This window comes from Vanellus vanellus (assembly GCF_965231255.1).
Source record: "Vanellus vanellus genome assembly, contig: HAP1_SCAFFOLD_44, whole genome shotgun sequence".
Classification (NCBI taxonomy): Eukaryota; Metazoa; Chordata; class Aves; order Charadriiformes; family Charadriidae; genus Vanellus; species Vanellus vanellus.
This window is the reverse complement of record NW_028127957.1, coordinates 879,094-906,767: the sequence shown is the minus strand read 5'-3', so window position 1 is coordinate 906,767 and position 27,674 is coordinate 879,094. Positions and strand designations below refer to the sequence as shown.

Here is a 27,674-nt window from a genome sequence, read left to right as displayed (position 1 = left end):
TTTAGTTGGACTAACGTGGGCAGGTTTGGGTACCTCAGCACCTCACGCTTGTGTCTCCCTTTTAGAGATTCTGTGTGCCTTGTAAACCTGAGAGTTGGAGATCTTTTTTTAATTAATTTTCTAATAAAAAAGGAACCGAGTTGGAAAAGCGATGGGGATAGGCAGCACTCTGGTCATTCTCTCCGGGGCGTTGTGGAGGAAGGCTGCCAGTCTTCCTCCCAGTGTACTTTTCCCCGTTGGCTCCAGACTGCTGCTGGGGCTGAGCTCTGAGCCGCCAGAGCGGTTCTCAGCAGACGGTCACTCGGCGCAGACAATGAGGCCCTGAATAGCCCTTCCTGTGCTCTTGATGGCTCCGGACGGCTCTGCTCCTCTGCTGCTTCTAAGGTGGGGCTGCCCCAGTGCCCTCACTCAGGAGCCTTTTGTCTGTGCAGGTCTCACTTGTGACAGGGGGTGGGGGTGTTGCCAAACTAACTGCTGTGCTGCGATGTGTGAGTGGGTGTTCCCGCCCGTGTCAGTGCCAGAGCTCTTCCGTAGGCTCCTTCTGCCAGCGGAGAGCCAGGGGCCGCTCCTTCAGGAGAGAGCTTGTTTAAAAAGAGAAAAAAAAAAAAAAAAGGGGGGGGGGGGGAAGTGGGAAAAGAAAAAAGAGGAAAAAGATAAAAAAAGGGGAAAAAGTAAAAAAAGAGAAAAATTAAAACGGGGGAAAAGGGAGAAACAGAGATAAAAGGGGGGGGAAGAAAATAAAGGGAAAAAGAACAAAGGGGAAAATAGGAAAAAAGTAAAACAAGAGAAAAAGTAAAACGGGGGGGACGGGAAACAGAAAAAAGGGGGAAAAAGCAAAAAACAAAAAGGGAAAAAGAAAAAAGGGGAAAAAGAGAAAAAAGGGGGAAGAAGTGAAAAAAGAGAAAAATAAAAATGGGGGGGAAAGGGGAAACAGAGAAAAATGGGGGAAAAGGCAAAAAAAATCGGAAAAAAAAGGGGAAAAAGAGAAAAAAGGAGGGGGAAGCGAAAAACAAAAGGGAGAAAGAAGAAAAAGGGCAAAAGAAAAAAAACCCCACATATTAAAAAAGAAAGGTAGAAAGGAAAAAAACAAACAAACAAACCAAGGAAGGAAAGTGGGAACATCCCCCGGGCAGGAGGAGGGACAGGAGCCGGGGGAGGGGGGAGGGGGGGGGAGGTGGGGGGAGGTGGCGGTGCCAGCGCCGGCCCCGGGGGCTGCGACACCACGTTTTTGTCCTCTACTGCAAAGTGTTCTGTGAAAAACAACCAACCAAATCCCACCCAACGACAACATCAACAAACAAAGAGAAATCTCTCCAGCTCACACGAGCCTGAGCTCGCTCTCCGCTGCTCTCTTTCCAGTGTCTCGGGGGGGTCACGGCCGAGCTGAGATTGGGGGTGGTGGTGGTGGGAGTTTGCCCCATGGCTGTGATGGGGGAGAAGGGGTGGGTGAGGAGTGGAGGATGTGGTGTGGGGGTTTTTTTGGTGTTTTTTTGCCAGGTGTCGCTTTACCCAGTGGCTCGGGGAGGCGTTGGCATCAGGAAGCCTGTGCTAAAGCGGGGTGGGGGCCTCGCCGCAGTTGGTTAGCAGAGCCAAAGTCGTTATTAATGGTTATTAATGGTGCACTAATTACGCCCTTGTAACGGGGAAGCTCAGATGCCCCCTAAGCACCCCCCCGGTGCTTCTCTAGCCAGGCGAGCGCTGGGCGTCCCCCCTGCAGGAGAGGAGAGCACCTCCGGGGTGGGTGGAAGGGCATCACCCAACGGGGAGAGGACCAAGATGGGGCTTGGGTGTCCCTTGGGGTGGCCAGGTGGTGGGGTAGGGCTGCTGGGGGCTGCCACGATGAGGGACACCCCCACACCTTTCTCCATGGCTCCCAGAGCTCTGCTCCCTCCCTCCCTCCCACCCATCCAGTGCCACCGGAGAGGTGGTGTCCCCCCTCCTGGGGCGGGCAGGGGCTGTGCCACCCCATCTAACACCTCAGCGCACCAAAGCACCTCACTGGGGGAGGGACTCTCTGCGCCTGGTAGCCCCGTGCTCCCCAGCACTGTAAGGATGGGGCTGAGCCCCCACCACGGCCACCCTGTGCAAACCAAAGACCCCCCCACCCCCATTCCCCACAGCGCTGCGAGGATGCACAGCCGAGGGGTACGGGGAGGGCTCTCTCCATCCCACAGCCTCCCCCTTCCTCCTCCCTCGCCTCCCGACGCTATCCCTTTAGTTGGACTAACACAGGCAGAGAGAGAGAGAAAGAGAGGTTTTATTATTCTTTTTTTTTTTTAATTTTTTATTTTTTATTTCCTAAAAGCCACCGGTTTTTCATCCCAGGCATGGCCAGAGGAGCTCACCCAGCGTTGAGGGGGGGGAGGTTGGGCTGCGGCACACAGCGCAGCGGCTCATCAGTTTTTAGAATTAATGTAACGATAACAAAACTAACGGCGATTTTTAAGTTTTGTAAGGATTTTATTTATTTATTTCATTTCAGAGGGGGTGGGGGCAGGAGGGGGATGTTTGTTTTTTAGCACAAGCCGGCTTTTCTAGAGGTTAAAGAAAGGCCGTGCTCGGCCGTAAACTCTTTGGGGAAAGATCCCGGTTGCAAGGAGAGAAGGTGGGAAAAGAGGGGCAGGGGGGGAAAACAGATTTCCAAGAGGTTGTCAGCCCAGGGCTGGGGGAAAAAAAAAACCAAAACACTAGCAAAATTATTATTTTTTTTTTAATTTCAAAAATAAAACACACACAACCCCCAACCCCAAATGACACACACACATCCACACACAAAAACTACCTCAGGTTTTCATACCTCAGCACATTGCGCTTCTGTTTCCCTTTTAGAGATTTTCTATGCCTTGTAAAACTGATAGCTGGAGCATTATTTTTGTTTATTTTCTTAATAAAAAAAAAACGAGTTGGAAAACAAACTCTCTACTGAGTGCGAGGCAGGAGAAGGAAGGCAATCCCACGGGTGCCAGAGCTCTTCCATAGTCTCCTTCTGCTGGCTGAGAGCCAGGGGCCATTCCTTCGGAGAAAGCTTGAGAGATGTTTGAAAAGAGAAAAAGAAAAAAAAAAAACCAAAAGAAAACAATGGGGGAAGAAAAAAAAAGAGGGGAAAGAAGAACAAACAGAAAAAGAGATAAAAGGGGGGGAAGAAAAAAAGGGGAAAAAGAAAAAAGGGAAGAGGAAAAAGGGGGGGGAAGAGAAAAAAAAGGAAAAGGAAACAAAACCCCCAAATATAAAAAAAGAAAGGTACAAAGGAAAAAAAAAAACTAACCAAGCAAGGAAAGTGGTGAAAGCCACCGGGCAGGAGGAGGGACGAGAGCAGGGGGTGAGGTGGCGGTGCCAGCACCGGCCCCGGGGGCTGCGACACCACACTGCAAAGTGTTCTGTGAAAAAAACCAACCAAAACCCACCCAACGACAACATCAAAAAACAAAGAGAAATCTCTCCAGCTCACACGAGCCTGAGCTCGCTCTCCGTTGCTTTCGTTCCAGTGTCTCGGGGGGGTCACGGCCGAGCTGAGATTGGGGGGGTGGTGGTGGGAGTTTGCCCCATGGCTGTGATGGGGGGAGAAGGGGTGGGTGGGGAGTGGGGGATGTGGTGTGGGGTTTTTTTTGGGGTGGTGGTGGTGGTTTTTTTGCCAGGTGTCGCTTTACCCAGTGGCTCGGGGAGTGTGACGAAACGGGAAAAAGGGCTTCACTGAGAGGTTCAAATTAACAATTTCTTTGGACTTCGCTCACGGGCCCAATACGTCACTATTGCAAGTTCTGTGTGTGCGATGGCGATTACACTATTGCGGTTTAAAAGCAATTAGCGGGATCCACTATTGCGAGCTACAAATGCCCCCGACACGTAGCAACACAAACCACAAGGGCGCTAGATATTAATACCTTAGAAGAGTGCACCAGTCACAAACTCAATCGCATGGCATATACCGTACGGATGTTTCTTAGTCACTTACCCTCTCTCTCTCAGGTGAGGTCGCTCCATCCCGGGGAAGTTACCCTGTACAGCGTCCTGGATGGGGGGGACGGATCTCCTAGGGGCCAGCTGTATCCTTGGAGGATTCCCCATTTGTCTCCCCAGACCCTGCGGTTTATATTTCCTGACTCGGTGAGGGTGCAGGATTATGCCCAAGTGGATTACACTGTCTGGGATATTTCCCTCTGGTGGTGCCATAGCGAAGTATGTGATGTCCGGCGCTCAACATCACAGGAAGAGTGGTGGGATGGGACTCGGGGCATTTTATTTGTTAAGAGCCATTTGGTTTTGGTTGTTCTGTGCCATCTTGAGATAAGCCCGGGCTGAGCTGTTTTGCAGCTCCCCCCAAGTTCTCTCTGCACAGCCAAGGCACGGCGGAGATGGAGCTGAGTGGGATGGCAGCTCCCTGCCTCTCACCTCTTGTGCTCTGAAACCGGCTTGGCTGGCTGCTCCCACACAGTGTGTTACTGGCTTGCCCAGCAGGTAAAGAACCCAGATTTGGGACGCCACTGGGCTGTCTGTAAGGGGTCCTGGGCTGCCCTTATGGGGTCCTGGGGGGGAATCCTGCAGGCCAGAGGGAGTCTGGGGCAGCCCTTCAAGGATCTGGGGGTCCCCTCTGGTGCCTCTGGGGAGGGTTTTGTGGCTGGAGAGGGCTGAGCTGGTTTCAAGAGGTGCTTCCTCTCTTTCTCCAGCCCACCCAGCTCCCCCGACATCCCCTCCCCCCCAGGTTGGTGGGTGCCAGCAGTGCCAGCCTGTCCCACTGGGTCGGGCACTGAGGGGGGCACAGCCCCAGCCGCGGGATGGGAGGAGGAACCACAGCACCAGGGATAGAGACCAACATTTTATTTCTTTAACATTTCCCATGGGGGGCACCCCAGGGTTGCGCGGCTGCACCGCAGCTGGTGCCAGGAGGGACTCCAATGTCCCTCCCACAGCTCACCTGGCTCCGCTCGTGATGCTTTTGATGGGGCTCAGCGCGGTCTCTTCTGTGCTACAGACCAAGTGGCTTCAGGTAGGCGACTGCTGCACCACACTGTGCCACAGCGTGGGGTGGGGTGGGGGGCTGCGGCGCGGGGCTGGGAGCTGCTCCCGTCTCACCCAGCTCCCGGGGTCCTGCAGAGGGACTGGAAGAAGCCAAAGCAAGGGACGACGGACGTGAGAGCCCGCCCAGAGGAGCAGAGCGGTGAGTGGCCCTGGCACCGAGCACCATGCAAACAGCCCACACCCCACGGCAGCCCTGAGCCGGGGCTGTGCCGGGGGCTGCCAGCCGCTCACTCCGTCCCCTCCCTCAGCAGCTTCTTGGCTAGCGGATGAAGGAACGGAGCTCAAATCGATGCAGGAGAAGCAGGGAGTGTGGGGGAGACCCCCAGATCCCGCCCCAGACCCTCAGCCTGTGCCCTGCCCTGCCTGCACTGGGCAGCCCTGCCCGCCTGCTGAGGAGGGGGTGCTGCCCGCGGGCTCCAGCGGAGGAGACAGGGTGCAGCGGGTCTCTTCTCTCCCCTCCTCTGGAGGGCAACCGAGGAGGCAGCGAGGAGGGAGCACCGGGCCCCACAGGACCCACTGGGCTCCCTGCCAACCATATACCATCCGAGCAGTGATGCCGCTCTCTACCCCCTGTCCCCCCCAAGCCCCCAGGTCCCCCTGCCCTCCTCTCCCACCTATAGGTTCTATCAGTGGGGACAGCTCCTTCTGGTCCAGGCAACCCCCGGGCTCCTGGGCCCCCCGAGGGCCACTGCAAGAGCCCCTGCAGCCTGTGCTCGCTGGCCAACTCGGAGGACTGCAGCAGCCTGTTGAGGAGCAGCTCCTCTTCCCAGAGCTCCCTCTACCACTTCCTGGAGCCCTGGCCCAGTGCAGCAACAGAGCCAGTGGTGCTCACACACTCAGGACAACCCCGCTCTCCCATGGCTGCTGGTGGGGCAGTGGGGAAACCGGGGCTGGTCCTCAGCCAGGAGCCTCCACAGGAGCTGCCAGCAAGGACCGAGAAAGAGTGGGTTCCCCAGCAGGGGATGGACAGGACACAGAGGCCCACGGACGAGCACCTGTCCCCCGGAAGGCCCCCAGCCATGGACATGGACAAGGTGGAGCGGGTGCGGGAGATCACCTGCGCTTTCCAGGCTTTGAAGGCAAAGATGGAGGAGTCCTGCAAGACCACGGGCAGGGAGTGTGGCCAGGCAGACCCAGGGCTGTGCAGGGCAGGAAGATGCCCACGGTAGGGCTGCGCCTGGCTGTGGGGCTACCTGAAGGGCTGGTGGAGATGCCACTAGCCGTGTCTGCTTCTGCCAGCCCTGCAAGTGGTGACAGCGCCAGGCCCAGAAGACCAACAGTGCCCCAAATACTGAGCGGCTGTGGGGTGTGGGGTCGGGAACCCCTCTGGGGTACCCCCTATGTGAAACGTTAAAGAAATAAAATGTTTGTCTCTAGCCCTCGTGCTGTCCTCCCTCCTCCCATCCCACCCCTGCGGGTGCTCCCCCGAGGGAGCAGGTGCAATCAGCAAGCACTGTGTGTTGAGCTCCCCTGCTCACAGCCATGCTCCGCCTGAAGGCGGCGAGGCAGGAGCAGTCCCCAGCCAACTTGGGCACAAAAAGGTTCATCTGACTCAGCGGGTGAGGAAGGGCCCGTTTCAACTCCGTACCTTTGGTATTCTCAGGTCGGAGGATTTGATGGAGCCAACTGAGAGCGGCAGCGTACGCTGTGGGGCTCTGAGCTGCTGCGTGGTGCCAGGTCTATCCAACGTCAGGCAGTACGTTCCCAGGAGACGTCACCGCTAACAACCCTTCTGAGGAAGTCGGTCCGTTTCTGTAGTCGTAGCCTTCCTGGAAAAATAGCCCCACGGAGCTAATAGTCTGCTGAGCAGCAAGGGAGCACAGTCGCTGACTATCAACCAAGGACTGAAACACAGCAACCCACTCTACTGCCTTCCCCCTACGCCCGCTGCCTCCCACAGTTTAGAAGAACCAGGGGGTTCCAAGTGAGGGGACCCCTCCCCCACTCCCCCAAATCTGCCCAACATCCCCAAACCTCCCTCAAGACACGGGACTCCTCCCACACACCTCCACTCCCCACACCGACAACCCTCCCCCTCCCCCAACGCTCCAAAAAGCAGCAGTCCTTAGGGCAGACTCCTTAAGCTGACTCCACAGCTAGGGCTCCCCGTCGGCTCCGGGGGAGACAAGGGGGCCCCGCGGGTCTCCGTGGGCTTTAAGGGGGTCCCAGGGCTGCCCACGGGCTCCCAGCAATGCCCGTGCCCACCACCCACCCCCGCTTCAGGGGGCCCAGCGCTGACAACCCCCGACCCATCTCGGGGGTACCTGGGGGGACTCGGCCGTGGGTTAGAGGCGGGCGAAGGGGGCACAGCCGGGCTGACCTGCCGGGGTGGGGGGGGCGTGGGGGGGGGCGCTGAGAGCGGAGCCCAGAGCGGAGCCAAGCGCCCCGCCAGGCCGGCCCCGGGCACCCTGCGCTGCGGCCGGGGCTGCCGCCACCTACGGGGAGCGAGCGGGGGGGGAGGGGGCTGCGGGGGATGGGGGGGGTGCTGAATCAGCCCTGTTTCCCCCGGGGACCCCCCACTCGTCTCTGCCCCCCCCAAACAGGCCCAGACCGCCCCCCGAGCCCCCCAGCCCGGTCCTGCCACCCCACAAACCCCCCGAACTGGCCCTGCACACCTCCGCGCCGCCGCCGCCCCCGCCACCCCACCCCGCCCCGCCCGCCCGCTCCCGCCCTCCTCGGCTCCGGTTCCCCCGTCTCCCCCGGTACCGACCGTCGCAGCTCCCGCCCGACGCCGTACACCGGAAGTGCTCCCCCTCACGTCCGCCCACCCGCGCATGTGCCGAGGCGAAAACCCGGGCCACGCCCCTCTGCGTCGCCGCGGCAAACGCGAGCGAGGCGGCGGGGCCGCGCCGAGGAGAATGAGCCCCGCAGCACAGCTTCTCTCCGCGTCGGGCAATGCGAGGCCGAAACCATCCCAGCCCTCCCCAAAATGAGCCGGACATCCGCCTGCAGAGCTCCGCCAGCCCCCCCGACGAACATCACGGGGATGGGGGGGAAGAAAACAACCAGAAAGGTACTGAAAATAGCTTGGAGATGGGGCTTAGAGATCCTTCTGAGAGGCAAAACCCGGCCTTTGTTCTCATTTTTGATCACGGGGTTTCGCAGTGCTTCGCGGGCAGTGGTTATCCAGGGGCATCAGCTATCCCGGGAAGCGAAAGTTCCCATCCCGTGTGGCAAAAATATACTCGCATGAATAACTTAGACAAAACCAGCCCCCAAAAGGACAAGAGGCGCGTTTGGTCACCTTTTCCTTGAAGCTTCGCGAAAACTGTATACTCAGATTGGCCCTGTCCTGCAGTTTCTTTCCCAGAGTTTTGCCCCAAACCCACGCTTCCGGCCCCGGTCCCCAAGCCCTCCCTCAGGGCCCACCGCCTTTCCCCAGCCCGGCCTGTCCTTAAAGCTTTTCTTTTCACACACAGCCCTTTCCACTCACCTCCCTCCGGGGCCTCCTCTCTCACAGGCACCTCACAGCCCTGCAAACCTCCCTCTCCCGAAAACCCATTCCCCCCTCACTCCCCCCTCACACAACACCTACTCCCCTCACACCCTCGCTCCCACACACCCCCCCCTCCATCTCTCCCCCCCCTTTCCCCTCTCCTCCCATTCAAAATGGCGCCGCCCTTCCCTTCCCTTCCTCTCTCGCCTTTTCCTGCCACAGCCCCCGCCCCCCGCTCAGGTGACACCGCACACAGCCGCCATGAGGCGCGGCGGGGAGGGCCGGGGCTGTGAGAGGCGATGGCGGTGAGGGAACTCTTGGCTTTTCTCCTCTTCTTTTCATCTCCTCAGGCTTCGGGCAGCCCCGCGTGGGCGGCTGGAGATCCCCCCCTCCCCTTCCAGGAGTGGCCCCGGCCCTGGGGCGGCCCCCGCCTCCCTCCTCCCCACAGGCTCTCCTCAGGGAGAGCCCCCAAATCTGTCCCCCGGGCGGCCCCACAGCCTCCTGTGTGTCCGGGAATGGGGTTTCCTTCAGGGAGTGTCTCCAAACCTATTCCTGGGGTGTCCCCACAGCCTCTTGCGTGACCGGGAATGGGGTTTCCTTCACGGAGAACCCCCAAATCCATCTCTTTCATTGCCCTACAGCCTCCTGCATGGCTGGGAGCAGTGATTCCCTCAGGGATAGATCCCCCCTCATCCCCCAACCTATCCCCAGGGTGGCCCCACAGCCTCCTGCATGGCTGGGAGCACTGTTTCCCTCAGGGAGAGCCCCCAAATCCATCCCCAGGGTGGTCCTGCAGCCTCCTGTGTGGCCAGGAATGGCGTTTCCCCTATGGATGGAGCCCTCTCCTTCCCCCGACTCCACTCCTGGGCAGCCTTTTCCTCCCTCCCACCTTCTCCCCACAGCCTCTTCCAGGGCTGGGAAAACACTCCTGCCCTTTCTCTTCCTGCGGGATTTGAGAAGAAGAGCCCCCCGTCTGCCCAGCCCACACGTGGGGTCTGGGCCGCTCCACGCCTTGTGTTTGAACCGGGAATCGGGATATTTCAGTTTTCTTCTGCGATCAGGCCTGGTTGTGAAAGGGCCAGTTGTAGTGGTTAGGCTTTGGTGGGTGAGTAACAGCAAATCTTATTTAAATTTTCCTTTTTTTTTAGATTTTGTGTAGGGGGCTCGTTGTCCTCACGCCCGCGAGTTCTGCTCCAGGTCAAGCGAAGCCCCATGGAACTGGCCCTAAGGGCGGCGGTGGCCATGGACCAGCGCCCCTTTGGCGTCGAGAACGTGGTTTATTTTGAGGTGAATCTCCCTGTTTTTCTTGAAAAGCGGGGGTCTGGTTTGTAGCGAGGCTTAAAACCCCGAGTTGTGCCTAAACGTGGGTCTGATTTCAACCTCAGGGGCTGCAACTCTGTCCAGCTCTGACTCACAGCCCTGGCAGCACCGTCAGCGCGCCGGGCTCGGCGTTCTCTTGTATTTTAAAGGGTTTCTTACGGATCGGCAGCAGCCGGGGATATTTAGCAGCTGTGTATTGGTGGTGGAATCCATGTGGTGAAAAGATCTGTGGGGTAAAGAGGTGAATAGGTGTTGTTTTCTTTTTTTTCACCTCGAGAATGTTTCTTGTTGCCTTGTACCTGTAAAAAGATGTTCAAATCGTTAAGGTGTTCAAATCGTTTCATAAAATTACCCCCTAGACAGGAATATGTTTTGTGGTTGGTTTGGGGTTTTTTTTATGAGAGTCCTTTCAGCCTGCTCTCCAGGTGGAAATGGGAAATGCAAAGGCATTACAATGATAGATTTGCTAAATCTGTTGCCAAGGTCTATATTACTGGCTTTCCCTGAAGCGGGGAAAAGACGTCCTGTTTAATTGTTGTTTGCATTTGAAATTCTCTGTGAAATGGATTAGGCAGTGTGGGCTTCTTTTTGTGGGTCTGCCCTTGGAAGGAGAGCGCCTTTAGGAAAAGGCTTTTCTGGAGGGGACAGAGAATTTAATTGCTGATGGCTATAAAAGCGCGCCCTGTTTGGGTGGCCTGAAAACAAAACCTGTGAAAATCCATGACTGAAAAATGAGACTTTCTCCTAATGATCGGGGCTGCTGTTTCTACTGATTGGCCCATGAATAACAGCTCGTTCCTTACTGGTGGCTGAGGACCCTTGAATTGTTTCCCAAAGCCTAAGGCAGCGGGAAGGGCTGGGGTTGTCAGATCACTGCAAATCAAATAAAAGCGAGCGGTTTGGAGTTGTCTCGTTCCCTCTTTCTTTTCCCAAGAAAGAGGGGTGGAAAATGGTAAAATGTTTTGCGGCAAAGTTCAAAATGGCAAAGGATGTACCGTGTGGGGGGTGGGACGTGGGTTTAGGTGTTGGTGGGGACCCCAGCAATAAACCGTAAGAGGTAGAGCAGCTTTGTGGGACTTTTGGGGCTTGTTTTTGTGTGGATATTCGCTCGTTGCAGACCACGTGCCGGAGCCCTCCAACAGAGGCATTAGAAAAAGAAGTCTTTTGATTAGTAGTAATGCTTTGAATTTTCCAGTGTGGGAAAAGCCGCAAAAGTGTGTATTTCTGCCCAGCTGCGGAGAAATGGGTAATACTGAGCCCTACAATAGCTTGGTTGTTTTTTTTCCCCCTGTGTGATGACTGGTGTGGAGGGAGTTTGTACCAAAGAGTCAACTTCTGATTGTGGGCAGCCCCTGTTTTAGGAACTGTTGCACAGATTGCTTATCGATGCAAGTGCTGCCGCGACTCCCGCACTCCCTGCTGAGTGATAATCCAAAACTGCAGAGCGAGCTGGGTGCCCGTGGAAGGGGAACTGCACTCTCAAGTGGAAATACTTGGGGTCTCGTTGCCTGTGGGAGGGAAAGGGACGTCAAGAGTCAACCTAAAGGAACTTCTCACCTTCAGAGATCGGGCTCTGGAGGTGACGGTTAATTGAGGGGAGTCGTGGAAGCGTGCTTTACTGAGCAACATGCTGCTGCTGGCCCAAGACTAAATGTCTCCAAAGTTTGGGGTTGGTTTAAGTGCTTTTTGGTTATTAGCTGGATGTCACTCTTACAAGCACCTCTTGCCCTGTCTGGAGGGGTTTGCTGCTGCCTCCTGCATTGGGCTGAGGGGACCGGCAGCCCTTAGGACAGGGACTTTCTCAGGCGTGGAGGTTAAACCTGGTGCGTGCTGCTTAAAAACTGCTCTGGGTGTTAGTGCAGTGGTCACGGTGAGAAATGTGGTGGCTTAGGGGAGCCTGAGATTCGCATTCCTCTTAAGTGTGGGGGATTTTGGGGAGCCTGGGTGGTACAATCCCCTTCCTGCTCCCAGATTCCTGTCGCTGACCCATCAGCGGGGTGTTAGCAGAGCTGATGCCCGCAGCGGCTGAGGGTTGGCATGATCCCGGCATCGCCGGAGCTCTGGAGCCGAGGAATGGGAGCGTGGCCCGTTTCCATCATGGCTTGTGAGGGAAATAGTGCGGTTTGATATAGCCGGGGTGTGTAAACGGGGATTCCTCTTTGCACGTGTGCTTACAGGGTGCACGCAGGTGTGTTACTTGGAGTGTTTCTTAATGCCTGCGAAGCTTTCCGAGATTGGTTAATGAGCGTTGCTTTGCTGTGCAAGTGCAAAGTGTTATTTTCATGGAGAAACCAGCTTGGATGTTCCATTTAGGCATTCTGCCTTTAAAAAAAGAAAAATATTTTAAAGCTTTCCTTGCAGGCAGAATAACATCTGCTTTTGAGGATTGTTTCTTTCCCTGCAGGGTGGAAAAATCTACAGCCTCGCTAAGGCTGCAGAGGAAGAAAACTTGTCAGTTTCCTAGAGCAAACTGCAGTTTGGAGAGGGGGGTGGTTTGCCAGAGCGCCTTTTAGCACCTGGTCGGGCACATTTCTTTTCCCTCGGGGCTGAGGTTTAACATCGCCTTTTCATTTGGCTGGGTTTTGGTTGTATGAATTAATGGGTGTTTCAATGGGAACCACAAGAGCTAATTTCTCAGTCGCCATCCCAAAAATTGTGCATTCTGAAAAATCAGAATGCGGATGCAAGAACAGAATTTGGACCAGATTCTCCGGCGCCAGGACAGTGCACCGATGCTCCAGGGTGCTTTCCCCAGCAGCGAAGGCCTGGTCTGGCAGGAAGGCGGTGGTGGGGATGGCGAGGTACTGCCGGCTCAGCCGCCCCATGGCCGGGAAGCGATGCTCGTTCTTCTTCCACCAGCGCAGCAGCTGGTGCTGCGCTTGCAGAGGGGCTCCAGGATGTAGTTTTCCAGTTGCTGGTGGATCTCGGGTATGCTCTCCATCGGGTCCTACCCCAAAAGGATGTCATAGATGCTCTGAGATGGGGCGCTGGTGCATGGGTCCTTGTGAGCAGGCAGCTGCCTGCGAGCATCTGCGCCTGTGGCAATAGAAGAGAGGCAATAGAAGTCGGATGGTTGAACAAAATCTTGCATGGCTTTGAGTTTGCCCTGAGCTGACGGCTGCAAAGCCTATTGCGAAACCTATTCATTTTTGTGATCGTAGTGATTTTTGTTGGTGTTTTGTTTGGATGTCTTAAGAGTATCGTTATCAAGCAATTATCTCCCCCCAGCCCCGCCATGCCCGCCGGCAGCAATGGGCCGATGGGGTCCTCAGCTGTCAGGTGGGAGGCAGCGGCACCGGGGCAGGGAGGGGGATGCCCGGTACCCCCGGGCGGGCCGTGCCGCCGGTGTGGCTGGAGGATGCTCCATGGCTGCTCACTGCGGCATTTCCCATGGCAGGGAGGAAACACAGGGGGAGGGGGCAAATGGGGGAGGCAAAGCATCTGCACGGGGGGGAGGGAGGGGGCTGTGAGGGCCATGGAAAGGGGAGTGAAGGGCATCTGCAAGGTTGGAGGGGGTAAGGAGGGTGGTAGGTGTCTAAAATGGGGTGCTGGGGGTGTGCAAGGAGGGGGGGCAGCAGGCCGCTGAAGGGGGGTGTAAGGCATCTGCGAGGCAGAGGGGTGGGGGCTCAAAGGGGGAGGTGAGGGGTACCCAAGGTGGGTGTGGGAGGGAGGCACCTGGGCGATGCCTGTTGGGGGTCTCCCCACCAGACCCCCCCTCCTTGTCCCCTCCTCCGCATCTCGATGTGACCCCCTGGTGATGCTGTGGCCCTTCAGAGCAGTGGGACAAAGGCCACTGTCCCCACAGAGCCCCATGCCACCCGGTCACCTCAGCTATTGTCCCACCGGGCGCTTGTGCGGATGCGCCTGGTGTTGGGGTGCAGGCAGGAGGTGGCTGGGTGGTCCCCCCATCTTTCTGCATTTCCTTAGCCTGGGGGAGGGCCTGTCCGCCCCCCTGCTGCACCCATGGGACCCGGCTGCAGGAGCTGCTCTCGGGGGCAAACGAGAGGTGGGGAATTAATTAATCTGCCCTGAAATTACAGCTCACGGCAAAGACTGAGAGGAATTTGCGTCTCCACCAGCAAGGGATGACGGTCACGTCCTGGTGATGCTCAGCTGTGACCTGCGTGTGTCCCCCCCTCACAGCCCCACTTTGGGGCTCTGGAGATGTGTCCTCTCCCGGGTCCAGTCCCCGTCACAGCCCAAATCCTGGCTCAGGAGCCAGAGGGGTCCCCGCAGGGGACGGTGCTGACCCCCACGATAGCAAAGGAGGGAGCCACAGGACCGGTGGCTTCGTCTGGGTAGGATGGAGATGGAGAGGGGCAAGGAGGGGGGTCTCCTGCTCCGCCACCAGAGCAGCTCCCCCAGTTTGGCCCCTCATCCCCTTATAACACTGGGATCAGTGTTATTAATTACACTTTGCGCGAGATTAATTACATTAATCCTCCCTCCTGCTGCTGGTGGCCAGTCCAGCTTGCGTGTGACGGGATGAGGGGGCCGAAGTGGGAAGTTTGCGTGCTCGTGCGATGCTTTTGGCCTCCCCCGGCACCGGGAGGACTCAAAGCCGGACGTGAACCTCTGCTTTGTACTTTTCCTCATCCTCAATTACACCAACGCTTCCCCAGGGAAAGATTTTTCTTTCTAACTGGAGGAGTTGCACTGAGACAGGTAAACTGAGGCAGGACAGTCAAAAATCCCTCTCTCTCCTGCTGGGACAAAAAAAACGCTGCAGCAAAATAATAATTTGGAGAAGTTTTCTTGAGATGGAACAACACTCTCTGCTCCGAAACTCAAAAGTGAGCTCGCCATCCCCTTTCCCAGCCCAGTTTCGATGCTTTGATGTTTTCCAGGCACCTGGCAGCGGCGGCGAAGGACAAAGTACTCGGGGGCCAGAAAAAGCTCATTCCCAGATGGGAACGTTTGTTCCTTTTGCTCGTTAAATTGGCTGGCGAGTGGGAGGTGTGAGCTTCCCCGAGCGTCGCTGCTGCGCGGCGGCAGGTGATGCCATTCGGTCGAAGCAGGAATTTGGGGGATAAAAAGCAGATTTCCGGTATTTTGCTCTTCTCTAAAGAGAAGGGTTTCCTGGAGGCCCTTTCAAAGCTGCAGTTGCGACTCGAGTGTGAGACGTGGTTGGTTTTTTATTTCTTTGAGCGCGGTGATCCCAGTGATGCTTCCCCAGCCCCGGGGGCAAGGGGAGAAGAGAACTCCTGTAGTTCTCGTTCAGCTTTTAAGGCACAGATGCTCTTTGTGCAGCGCTGGCAGTGGTATTTCAGCCAAGGAGGGCATTAGCTGTCAGCCCTTGGCTTTTTTTTTTTGAGGAGAAAAATGCAGTTTTGTGTGGAAAGCGGGCTTGCAGCAAGAGAAGCCTGAGCCTGGTTGGGCTGAAGACGAAGCTTCACCCTTGTAGGTTCTGAGGGCCTTTGGAGGTTGGTGGTGGCCATGTCCTGTGTCCAAGTGCCATCTAGTGAGTCCTGCAGGTATCACGTTTGGAGAATGAAACTGGCTGTGCTCAAAAGTGTGGGGTTGGGTCTCCCCACCCCACCCCACCCCACCCCCAGTTTGGAAATCCCTATTTTAATTTTTCGAAAGGAACCACAAGAATGAAGCAGGAGGTTTGGTTTTGGTTTGAAACACTCAACTGTCTCCCCTTTTAGTAACTGGAGCGGACAGGAAGGTGTGAACTGAAATAGTTTGGTGGGGTGTTTTTCTGTTTGCCCCTAAAATCTGAGTGTGCACCTCCCTTCTAGCAGAGTTTTGGGGTGAAGTGGGTCAGTGAAGGGGCTCCAGGTTACCAGCTTGGTCCCTTGGGCTGGGTGGGTGGGAGATTTGGGCAGCTGGGCTCAGCCGCAGCGTGGTTGCACACAGGTTTTCTTGCTTTGGGGTGGAAGCAGATGTGTAAGTACCTCCAGGTAGAGCTGTGCTGCTTCTCAAAGTGAGGGACTGTTGCAATAAGAGGGGACGGGCTCTCAGGTTTGGTCTCTTTTTCTTTTTGTTGGAGGGTTTCTTTTGTTGGAGGATGGACAGTGGGGTGGATTGAGAACTGGCTGACAGATAGAGCTCAGAGGGTTGTGGTTAGTGGTGCAGTCTAGTTGGAGGTCAGTAACAAGTGGTGTCCCTCAGGGGTCAGTACTGGGTCCAGTCCTGTTCAATATATTCATCGATGATGTGGATGAAGGGATAGAGTGTACCATCGGCAAGTTTGCTGATGACACTAAACTGGGAGGAGTGGCTGACAGGCCAGAAGGCTGTGCTGCTTTACAGCGTGACCTGGACAGGCTGGAGAGTTGGGCAGGGAGGAACCTAATGAAATTCAACAAGGGTGAATGTAGGGTACTGTATCTGGGGAGGAATAACCCCACGCATCAGTACAGGTTGGGGGCTGACTCTCTCCTGGAGAGCAGCTCTGTGGAAAGGGACCTGGGAGTCCTGGTGGACAACAGGATGACCATGAGCCAGCAATGTGCCCTGGTGGCCAAGAGGGCCAATGGCATCCTGGGGGGCATCAAAAAGAGTGTGGCCAGCAGGTGGAGGGAGGTCATCCTCCCCCTCTACTCTGCCCTGGTGAGGCCGCATCTGGAGTACTGCGTCCAGTTCTGGGCTCCCCAGTTCAAGAAAGACAGGGATCTGCTGGAGAGGGTCCAGCAAAGGGCTACGAAGATGATTAGGGGATTAGAACATCTTTCATATGAGGAAAGGCTGAGGAACTTGGGTCTCTTTAGTGTAGAGAAAAGGAATGAGGGGGGATCTTATTAATGCTTTCAAATACTTAAAGGGAGGATGCCAGAGGGATGGGAGGAGTCTTTTTTCAGTGGTGCCCATTGATAGGACGAGGGGTAATGGGCACAAGCTTGAACATAGGAAGTTCCATCTTAACATGAGGAGGAACTTCTTCACTTTGAGGGTAGTGGAGCACTGGAACAGGCTGCCCAGAGAGGTTGTGGAGTCTCCCACTCTGGAGATGTTCAAAACCCGCCTGGACGCTGTCCTGTGCAACCTATTGTAGATGACCCTGCTCTGGCAGGGGGGTTGGACTAGATGATCTCCAGAGGTCCCTTCCAACCCTGACTATTCTGTGATTCTGTGGTTTTTTTGTATGCCTCAGTTTCTACTGGGGCTAAAATGGGAGAAGGAGACTTCTTTTTAGCAATGGAAGTTACTCTGTGCTTGCGATTGTCCTTCCTCAGCCAAGAAAACTTAACGTGGTCTTCCACGAAAATGGTTTATTTTTTTTTCCTTCCTCCAGGCTCTTTGGAGGTTTGATCCGGGATGTGAAGCGAAAAGCCCCCTGGTTCTGGAGGGACTTTCGGGATGGTCTGAGCCTGCAGTGTCTGGCGTCCTTCCTCTTCCTCTGCTGTGCCTGCATGTCCCCCGTCATCAATCACCTTTGGGGGACTGCTGGGGGAGGCGACCAACAGCCACATAGTGAGCACCTCTCTCTGTTGGGTGGCACGAGGGAGGACAACACTCATGCAAAAGTCCTTGCTGCAGTGAATTTGCACTTGTGGTTTTCCCTCTAATGATTTAATTACTCGCTGCTGCCTCTTTTCCCTGGACAGAGTGCCATGGAGTCACTGCTGGGCGCATCCATGACCAGCGTGGTGTATTTCCTCTTTGCTGGCCAACCTCTCGCCATCCTCGGCAGCACCGGCCCCGTCCTCGTGTTCGAGAAGATCCTCTACAAATTCTGCAAGTAAGGCTGGCTGCTGCGGCCAGGTGCTGCGAGCGCCTTCAGAAGAAGGCAGGGATGGAGAAAAGATGTTTTTCTTAGTGGTAGTTGGTAGATTTAAGTTGTCGTCTGTGTCACAGACATCACGCGCTGCTGCTTTAGTATGTGACGGTGCAGGAGCCCTCGGTCTCTGAAGGATGGATGGGTGGTTGAGGGTTTTTAGAGTTAAAGTGAAAGAGCAGGAGGAGGAGAAACCACAAGGATATGGATGCCCGAGATGGGCTGCACAGGGAAGATGAGACAAATGACTCTGGTTTGGGAATGAGGGAAGATTTGCTTTCCTCTCAGTACAAACTCGGGCACTTTTTTGCATGTTTTTTGCTGGAAGTAGAAATATATTTTACCCACATATCCAAACAGTTCTCTGGTCAAATGTTTTGATGATTTTTGAAAAAGCAGGAGCTTTTCAGGCAAAATGGATATTTTCCATGACAGTCTTTTTGTTGTGGCAACTGTGATGGGAGATTAACCTCTCTTATTGCAATTAAATGTATTATGAAGCCCCAACTTGCTGGCAGCAGGTAACTGGGTGCAAACCCAGCCGGTTTCACTGTTAGGGCATCGGGGTGATGTGGGAGAACACCACCTTCCACAACAGGGACCTGACCTCAATTAGCCTCCGAGGCATTAACACAAGGTAATTGTTAAAGAATGATAATTAAATAATTGGCCTCTCTTCCTGCGGGCCCACACCCTGCACCGCAGCCCCGAGGCTGTCTGTCGTAGGACGTGGAAACTGCATTTACCATGCGCAGCCTTGACACGCTCCTGAATTGCTGCCGACTTTCCCCAAAGGAAGGCACGGCTCGGAGCCTCTTGCTGCCCTTTCCACCCTGCGTTTTCTTTTGCTTTCCCAGGGACTACGCACTCTTCTACCTCTCTCTACGGCGTGCATTGGGCTGTGGACCGCCTTCTTCTGCATGGTGCTGGTGGCCACTGACGCTAGCTCTTTGGTGTGCTACATCACCCGCTTCACCGAAGAAGCCTTCGCCTCCCTCATCTGCATCATCTTCATCTATGAGGCTCTGGAGAAGCTGAGTCACCTGCGAGAGGCCTACCCTGTGCACACGCACAGCAAGCTGGACTTCCTCACCATCTCCTAGTGGGTTTCTTCCTCCTAAAGTGCCGCTGCCCCTTGGCAGGAGCTCAGGGCTGCACCTCCATCACCTTCCCCTCACCTCTCTCTTGGCTTCTCTCCTCCCAGCTGTAAGGGTGAGGCACCGACCCATCCCAGCAACGAAACCCTGCAGTTCTGGGAGAGCAACAAGATCAATGTGTCTGGCATCACCTGGGAGAACCTCACGGTGACTGTAAGTGCCCCGAGTCACTGCTTCCTCGTGCCGCGGCCGTGGCGTCCAGGGGCACTGGCCTGGTGCAAAGCTCAGAGCCCTTCAGGTGATGATGGGCTTCCAACTGTGCCAGTGCTGCTCTGAAAAGTCGTTATTTCAGTCTAAGGTGTGGGTTTAACCCCCTTGGGCCTGGGAAGGAGAGTCCACCTCATCCCTGACATGGTGGGCAATAACTGTTATCCTCAGGACAGCGGTTCCGTCTGGGAGCAAGGTTCAGTGGGTGCTTTGGTTATTGGAGAAGTTGGAGGACTTCAGTTCATGCTTGAAGGCCATAATTAGCTTCCTTAATTGGTTCCTAGTAACTCCAGGCCTTGCTTTCTTACTCAGCGCTGTCTGAAGGTACGTGCATAAACTTGCATGTCTGAGCAGCTCCTTGGGCCATTGTTGCTGGAAGCAGAGCTCAGGCACAGGGTGGGACGCTCTTATAGACATCTTCACCCCCCTTGGCTGTGTCCTGTGAGCCCGCCCCCTGTGAGCCCGCCCCTGGGAAGGGACAATTTGTCTCTTCTCCTTTCCTGTCACTGTTGTCTTAGCCCTCCTTCCCCGTTCCCTCTTTCACTCTCCCCAAGAGTTTCCAGTGTTTCCTTCCCCTCTGGTGTCTTCTTCAGCCACGGTTACCTGCCGTTCAAGCGGAGGATGTGCCATAGGTCTGTGGTACGGTGTCCCATCACATCTCCTGTCTCCGCTGTCGTGGAGAGTTTCATGGACCTGCCTGTGGACACGATGGCCCCTACACACCTGAAGTCCTCTTCAGGCTGAGAGATCTGGGGCTGTTCAGTGTGGAGAAAAAATGGCTCAGGGAGACCTTATTAAGGTGTCTCAATGCCTGATGGGAGGGAATGAAGGCAAGGGAGCCAACTGTACCTCAGGAGTTCCCAGTGAGTAGACTCGGAAGGTTGTCAAACCCTGGAACCACTGGAACACTGCAACCGCCCAAAGAGGTTGTTAACTCTCCACCAATGGAGATCTTCCAAAGCCTCAGGAGTTCCCAGTGAGCTTTGAATTTTGAGGGTGAACAAACACTGGAACAGGTGTCTCAGAGAGGTGGTGGAGTCTCTAATAACGGAGTTATTCAAAACCCACCGAGAGAAGGTCCTGAGCAACCTGCTGTAGCTGACCCTGCCTCAGCTGGGGCTTGGACTACACGGTCTCCAGAGGTGCCTTCCAACCTCACCCATTCTGTGAGTGTAGAGGACAAAAGTAAGACAGAAAGAAATGAGAACAGATCCCCTTGGCCACAAACACCTTGGTCTCCTGTGGAGAGGACCTGTGATGAAGAGAGGAAACTTATAATGAGGAAGGAGTAGCAGAGATGGAGTGTTATGCACTGACTGTAATCCTCCATTTCCCATCCCTCGTGTGCCTCTCCAGGCGGGAGTGAGAAGAAGAAATGCAAATGCAAATGAAGGAGTAATTTGAGCCTAGGGAAAAAAAAAAAAAGTGGGGTGGGGGAATGGTCTAAAATATTTAGTCATAGTTTCTGACTATCCAAGTCTACTTGACTTGGCAATGAACTGATAATTTGTAAGTGATTTCCCTGTCTTTGTTTTGACCCATGATCATCTTTCCCCTCGTATCATCTTGAGGACGGGGAGCGAGTGAGCAGCTTGGTTGTTGTCTGGCTGCTGGTCAAGGTTAACCCACCTTTCATAAACCCGCTTTCATTCACAACCAGACTGGAGAGCACTTTGTAACGTGTGTGGTGGGAATGGGAGAAGCAGATACTGGGCTGATTGTTCTTGAATTCTGAGAGAACTAGACAAGGTAATCTGCTGACCTCTTCGGTCTCTAGCTTGCAGGCTGTAATTCTTACTTACACGAGGAGATGAATAAAAGTGTGCAGTTTCCGTTAGGTGTGACTGTGCACTGCTGTGGAAAAACTGCTTCCACAGACTAACAGCATGACTGCAGTTTTTGGAGATGTCTGCCTGCACAGCTAATTTTCCTGAACATTTCCTTTGTCTTTGGGCTTTTCACCATAGCCTAAGATAACATTTGGAGCTTGAGAGTTGGTTTTGGAGATGGTCTGCAACCTTAGCATAAACACGGACACTCAAAGCTACTTTATGTGCCTTTTAGATGGCTTTATCTGTTGCATGATCTTGGAGTTGAGTGGCACTTTTTCCCTCTTTGAGCAGTTATTTCCACACGCTCAGTTTTTGAAAGATGAGTTTTAGTGAACACCAGGTTTTTTACAGTGCTGTTTAAGCTGTTGCTGGAATTAGCGCTCAGCATGAGCAACTTGTAATTGGAGTCAGACAGAAAAATTGAAACACTGGGGCCTTTTGTCTTTAAGATGGCTGTGACTGGTGGTGGTGGCTGCGTTTCATTTGTTGCTCCAAGAGCAATGGCTATGTGGCTGGTCAGAGTCTAGCTTAGACCTCAGTCATTACAGTATTATGTCAACTCTTGCTTTAAGAAACAGTTCATAGCTGTTTCAAGAGATGCCGGTGTGAACAGGGTTAAATTTGACAGGGTGGACATGTTCTGTATTGCATTTACATCTCCGAACTGGAGTGCGGGGAGCTTGAGGTGTGCAGACAACTTCAGGGATTAGCAAAATGGTTGATTGCAGTATGGAGGCTATGTGATGTGTACACAGACATTGCTACAGGTTCACTCACTGTAAACCTGGTGAAACTGTTTGTTTTCATCTGCTGGCTTTCACTGGCATGGACAAATGTAAAAGGTGGAAGATAAACAGAATATAAAAAATACCCACTGATAAGTCAGACGCTGCTGTGGGATAATTGAGTGTTTTGGTGGTTTGTTGAGCACCTCAGTTTTTGGAAGGACACCTGCATTCTCTCTGCTCTCTTTTTTTTTCTTCCAGATTTTGATGTGTCCAGAACATGAAATGGAGAGGGTAAACATGTACTGTGAAACCTGCAGAAGGCCTGTTTGTCGTCTATGTAAACCGGGTGGATGTCATGCAAACCACAGAGTAACAACCATAAGCACTGCCTACAAAACCTTTAAGGTAAAAGTAAATATTGTTGGACCTGGCCTTAAGAAGGGGGAAGAGCACTGAGCCTCGGGTTTAAGGGCAAACTTCCCCTGGCAGGATGCCAGGACGTGTGTTTGGAGGACACTGAACGAGTCATGAGGCATGCTGCTGTGCAACATCTGTTAATGTATATATTAGTGTGACATAGTGTGCGGCTAAGAAACTAAACTATATTTTCTATGAGGCTTCAAACAGAACCCCTTAAAAGCGCTTCCACCTTATGTTAGCCAACTGTGCATCAGTACTGACCAATGCAGAAGGTTTAAGAAGTTAATGGTTTACAATCTGGCTTTTTTAAGGCAAGTGTCCTTGTGGCTTGGGTTAGCTTATACTTCAGAAGCACTCCTGAAGAATCTGCATCGGCAGTTATCTGCTGGGACGCTGTATGTTTTTGAAGTTGCAGAGCTGTTGATTCCCTAAGCACCATACAACAGGGCAGACTTGCAAACACTGCTTTGTTATTAAAGAATGATTGCTGCTGCCTCCTCTTCTTCCTTTGCTTCCTCTCTTGCTCACAGGAGAGAAAAAAAAAAAAAAAGCCCATCCCAGCCTGCCTTCTGCTCTTTGGCCTCCTTGCCTGTTTGCAAGGCTTTTCCTGTACAGCTGTTAACTCTTGCAACTAAGGAAGTGCAGAGACACTCCTAAGTTCAAGTTTCCAACCACTCATTTTTCTAGCAAACCTTACTACAGATGAGTTAATAACCTATGAGGCTTTTCTATTAGTTCTGGTAATGTCTTGAAGACTCGTGTTCCTAGCCTAAGAGAGAAGGTGACTGCTGTGGCTGGGGAAGGATGAGCCAGCTGAGGCTGTCACCTCTTCTCCTCAGAGGCTGTGCCACCAGTCCTGCACATGGCAGTGGCCTGATGTTCCGGGCCAGTCATGGCGGGTCACTGAGCAGTTCTCCGCAGGGTTGCTGCTCCTAACTGATGGCAGGCTCTTGTCCTCGTAACTACAGAAACTGAGTGCTGGCTGGGTGGCCCACCTGTGCTTGTTGTCAGTTTGGGTGGGATGCCCTTGTTCTGCCTGCCAGTTTGCTGTTTTATTTTAACAGGAGAAGCTTTCAAAAGATATCGAGTACCTCATCAGTAAGGAGAGCCAGGTGAAAGCTCGCATCACGCAGCTGGATCTGCTGCTGAAAGAAACAGAGGTGAGAGTGGCTTGTGGGTTGTCTGGGGATGGACCTTGCAAGGACACAGCAGGGACTCCAAATGGAACAGTGAAGTGTTCCAGATCCTTTGGGTTTTTTTTTTGTTAGCCAGCAAAACCATTTCTAAACAGTTTGTGTTGGTTCTGAGTCACAGACGGTAAGACCTAATCCTGACAGTGTGGGAAATTTGGGCAACCTACAGAGGGAAGTTAAGTTTTGGGTGCTGCTGTGAATTTAATTGACATAAAGCTTATTTGATACCTTACCCAAAGAGAGGTGGGTTAGACTTACAGCTCTTGCATATGAGTGGTGCTGCACAATTTATGCTGTCTGTTTACCTTGAGGATGTTGCAGTGAAGTCAGAATTAAGGGCAAAATCTCCCTGCAGAAGAGTCAGAGCTGGGAGCTCACATAGGAGCTGAAAAATGCAATGGCAAAAATTGGCAGGAGCTCCTGGCCCTGCCTGTATCTTGCTGCAGATGGCCTTTGTGCTTCATAGTTCCTTTAATCCAGGGCACTCATCAGAGGTGGCACTACAGGGCATAGGGGAGAAACTGGGCTGGACTCCCAGTTCAGGGTGACTGGGGAAGGTGGAAGAGCACCTAGGTCTTGGGCATGAAGACTTCAGACGCTGACTTGCTTTTACAGTGCTTTTCCATGAACTATTTAGACAAACGCTGTGCGTAACTCAATACATAATCGGAGGAATAATTTCCTGCTCTTTCCTCTCTGTGTTAACATAGGAGACGCTTACTAGCTTGGGTGCAGTGCTGATTGCATTTTCAGTGTTGAAGAGCATAACAAAGCTCGTTAGTCTTGGCAGTCAAACAGATGACTAGTTTGCTCTGATCTCTTGAACAACCCTAAGTACATTTCTGTACACAGCCACAGTGCTGTGGGATCCGTCTAAAATGTCTTTTGTTCCCTCCTAGTGCAACAGTGAAAGAGCTAAAGAAGAAGCATCTCAGAGTTTTGAGAAATTATCTCATGTCCTGGAAGAGAAGAAATCCGCAGCTCTTAGGGCAACTGAAGCTTCTAAGAATTTAAGGCTGGAAAAATTGCAAACACAAGCAGAAGAATCTCAAGGGCTCCTGGAAAATAATGGCCTTGTAGGACTTGCTCAAGAACTGCTTAAAGAAACCGATCCATCTTGTTTTGTTCAAACAGCAAAACAACTTCACGTCAGGTATCTTATTAATTATCTTCCGTTCGAGGTACAGGTACTGTTCCAGGGATGTCTGGTCAGTCATATTCTTTGGACACCTGCTAGGAAAGTACTGAATGCAAGTACTTTGTGTTGCAGAGCCTCAGAGGCGGTCCCGGTACCATTCAGTAGAAATTCCTATATTACAGTGTGCGTTAAAAAACAGCCCAGAGGAGGGGCTCTGTCCTGCGCCAACGCCTAGCCTTCTTCAGTAGGACTGCAGTGGAAGGGTAACCCATTCAGCTCACTGATACAGTCCTTTGCTCAGAGATTGCATCGGGTATTTGCAAGTTAATCTAACAGGTCTCTTCTGGCTTTAAACTCTTTGATCTGAATAGTTGTGCTCCATTAGCGCTTCACACCTCTTTTGTTCTTTGAATGTAATGCCCCAAATTGTTAAAATGCTCTGCCAACCAAAAGATTCCCTGTTAGTTATCTTTACACTGATGTACAAAAGGCCTTTAAATTTTGCATTTTAATTCTGTCTAGAGAGACAAGTTTCTGGGACACATGAGTAAGTACCTGAAAAGAGAACATTTTTTAAAGCAAAACCTAGCGGTTTTGCTTTAAGGAATGCACCCATGTGAATTCCTTTTTCCCTCTTCTGCCATCCCTCTGCTTCTGTGCTTTCAGAATCCAAAAAGCTACTGAATCTCTGAAGAGCTTCAAGCCAGCAGCTGAAACTACTTTCAAGGACTTTGTGATGGACATAGCCAAGCAAGAAGAGATCCTTGGTGACTTGTCCTTCCATTCCAATGGCAAATTATGAGAGCATCAGGTCTTTCTTGAGTTATAGGTTTAAGGGCTTCTCTGGAAAGAGGCAAAACTTGTGCAGGGCTGCAGTTGCAGAACTCAATCTTGTGACTTGCATTGTCCCTTCTGCCTCTGTGATTCACAAGGCACTACCTGGCAGCAATGCTAGCTTCAGCTTTGATAAAGAAGCTAAGATGCCATGGCACTCAGAACCAGTTTACATTGGCTTCCAAAATATTGTAGTTCAGTAATACTAGGTCTTCCTAGCAGCTTTTTGTCGTGATTGCATGACAGAAAAGAATAGGTTTTTATATGGTTTTTTAGTTGCCAGCAAAAATAAATAATACAACTTTCAAAGTAAAACCAGAAAGGATTTAAGTGCATGAACAGACCCATCCTCATCTGCACTCTTTGACTGAGTCAGATTTCCCCCCGCACTGTCCCCCCAGTGCTGTAGCCACTCAACAAAGGGCTTCTGTGTTTAATTCTAAAACAACATGTATCTACATTTGAGGTTTTTTTCTCCTGAATCTCTGTCATTCCAGGTCTAGAAATACCAGAAATCAATGAAGAGCAGAGCAAAATGTACAACAAAGCTCTGATCAGTTGGGAATGCCCTGGGAAGACAGACTCAGCTGCTATCTATGTTCTTGAGTATCATAAGCTTAATAGAGAAGAGGAGAGTACAACGTGGCAGGAGATCGAAGTTTGGAGCAAGAGCAAAGTAATATCTGATCTCGATGACGACAGCAGCTATGCCTTCAGAGTTCGAGGATATAAAGGATCCATCTCCAGCCCTTGGAGCCAAGAAGTTATCTTGCGTACGCCTCCAGCCCCAGGTATTGGGTTTTCTTATGTCCACGAGCTGCTGGTGGTGTTAAGAGCTGTAGGTGGTTTCCAGTAGCTCCCAGACTTCTACTACACTGTTACCGGTTGTATACATGTTTAAAAGCACTGTTAACAAACAGGTTAAGTAGGTAGCATACTGAGACTGTGTTAGCTTGCGTAATGTTCCCGGTAGCCTTTAAAAGCGAGGAATTCTAGTGCCAGCGTGACTTAAAATATAGTTTATAAGCACAGAAATACTTAACTAAGAGAAAATTTTTTGGGATGCTGTTTTTCAGTTCTCAGTTTTCTTTTTGATGACAAATGCGGGTACAACAGTGAACATCTCCTGCTGAACCCAGGAAGAACCTCTGTGGAAAGTAGGGCTGGATTTCCTCTACTGCTGGGGTCTGAGCGCATGCAGGTCGGATGCTACACAACCCTGGATTACATCATTGGCGACACTGGGATTGCCAAAGGGAAGCACTTCTGGGCTTTTCACGTGGAAGCCTATTCCTACCTGGTGAAAGTGGGAGTTGTTTCTAGCAACAAGATACAGAAGTTGTTCCATAATACCCATGATGTGACCAGCCCAAGGTAAATTGCAGACTCTTGCTTAATACATGTTTTGTATAAGGAGATGGCTTTTTAAAAAATAAATTAAGAGCGAGCCTGGTCTCAATTAGTATACAAGGTGAACCTAAGCAGTGGGAAGTGGCTTGAAGGATATAGTGTAAGCAGGTTGTCCTGTTCATCCTCTACTATTAGTAGGAAGATGTTCTAATTGTCCAGAGTCCTATTTTCTTTCTTTCTGGGAAAGAAATCGGGTTTCTACAGATATCAAGATATGTCAGTTAAAGCAAGAAGGTTAAAAAAGAGAAAAAAAAGCATCATTTGCAAGATTGAAGCAATGCTTAGTTGTCAATAGTAAGATTCTGCCTTAATTCCCTTAGCATACTAGGTTTGGCAGCCACTCAGAGGTACAATGTTCACTGTGCATATCTGTGTGTCTTTGCTGTAGCTTGCGTCATGGTGGATTCCAAGTCACTGGCTCATCCCAGGCTATAGATTTGCATATGACACTGGAGTGCTACTGAGCACAAGCCAAAGTGCAGTGGATAAACCAGCAAAAAGATTTCCAGCTCTCAATTACAGTTGTAGTAAGGCTGGATGTGTCTAGGAACTGCAGGCTGGGAGGCTATCTCCCAGGGGCTCTTAACTTTTTCATGAATCTAACAAAAGTGTTGGCCTTCTGCTGTATAACATACTGAAATTATAAAAACGCCAGTGTCTCAAGCTTCTGAAAGTCAGGTGGAGACTTTTTGAAAAATGAGAAATTAGATAATGATTTTCTCATTTCTCCCGGTCCCTGCCAGGAGGGAGTGAAGCTCAGCCCCGCTCCCTCCTTTTACAGGGAGGAAAACAAAATGGAAAAAAGAAACCCAAATTGTCCTATATTAGAAGTGTATAATTCCATTTTAAGGGTAGGGCAGCAATAGGGCTGGTACCACAGCCCCCCAGCCCCACAGCCACTGTGGGTCACCGGCGTAATAATGTACCTCTCCGGTAATTAAAGTTTCTTTTGGGAAGGGGGGAGAGATGGGGACTCTCCTGCGCCGGGACCTTTCCCCTCCAGGGAGGCAGAGGCGGAGCAGCGAGCACGGTCCTGCCCGGAGGGCAGCGTGGAGGGGACGCGCACGGGCATCCCGGAGGAACAGCAGCAAGGAAACCCCGGCACTGCACCTTTCCCTTCCTCCGAGCCTTTTTCTTTTCCTCTTTTTAAGGGCTCAACCAGTTTCTTCCCCCTCTGACCGTCACCATGGGGCACTGGCACCAGCAGCTTTGCAAAACCCCATCCTGTAAAAGCCGCCTGATTTTGGCCCTGTTTGGGGA

General features: G+C 52.6%; 1 protein-coding gene across 1 annotated transcript in view; it reads left to right on the top strand.

The window, feature by feature from the left end:
- LOC309684806 (E3 ubiquitin-protein ligase TRIM36-like) overlaps positions 1-26,382 on the top strand; it is a gene marked incomplete at both ends in the record, with an annotated part of 72,002 nt that extends 45,620 nt beyond the window's left edge. Inside the window, 6 exons of the mRNA XM_082500665.1 lie at positions 21,678-21,824; positions 22,904-22,999; positions 23,932-24,185; positions 24,837-24,961; positions 25,502-25,795; positions 26,081-26,382. Coding sequence (XP_082356791.1) covers positions 21,678-21,824; positions 22,904-22,999; positions 23,932-24,185; positions 24,837-24,961; positions 25,502-25,795; positions 26,081-26,382 — 1,218 coding nt within the window. The remainder of the gene's footprint in view (positions 1-21,677; positions 21,825-22,903; positions 23,000-23,931; positions 24,186-24,836; positions 24,962-25,501; positions 25,796-26,080) is intronic.
- Between the last annotated feature and the right edge of the window lie 1,292 nt (positions 26,383-27,674).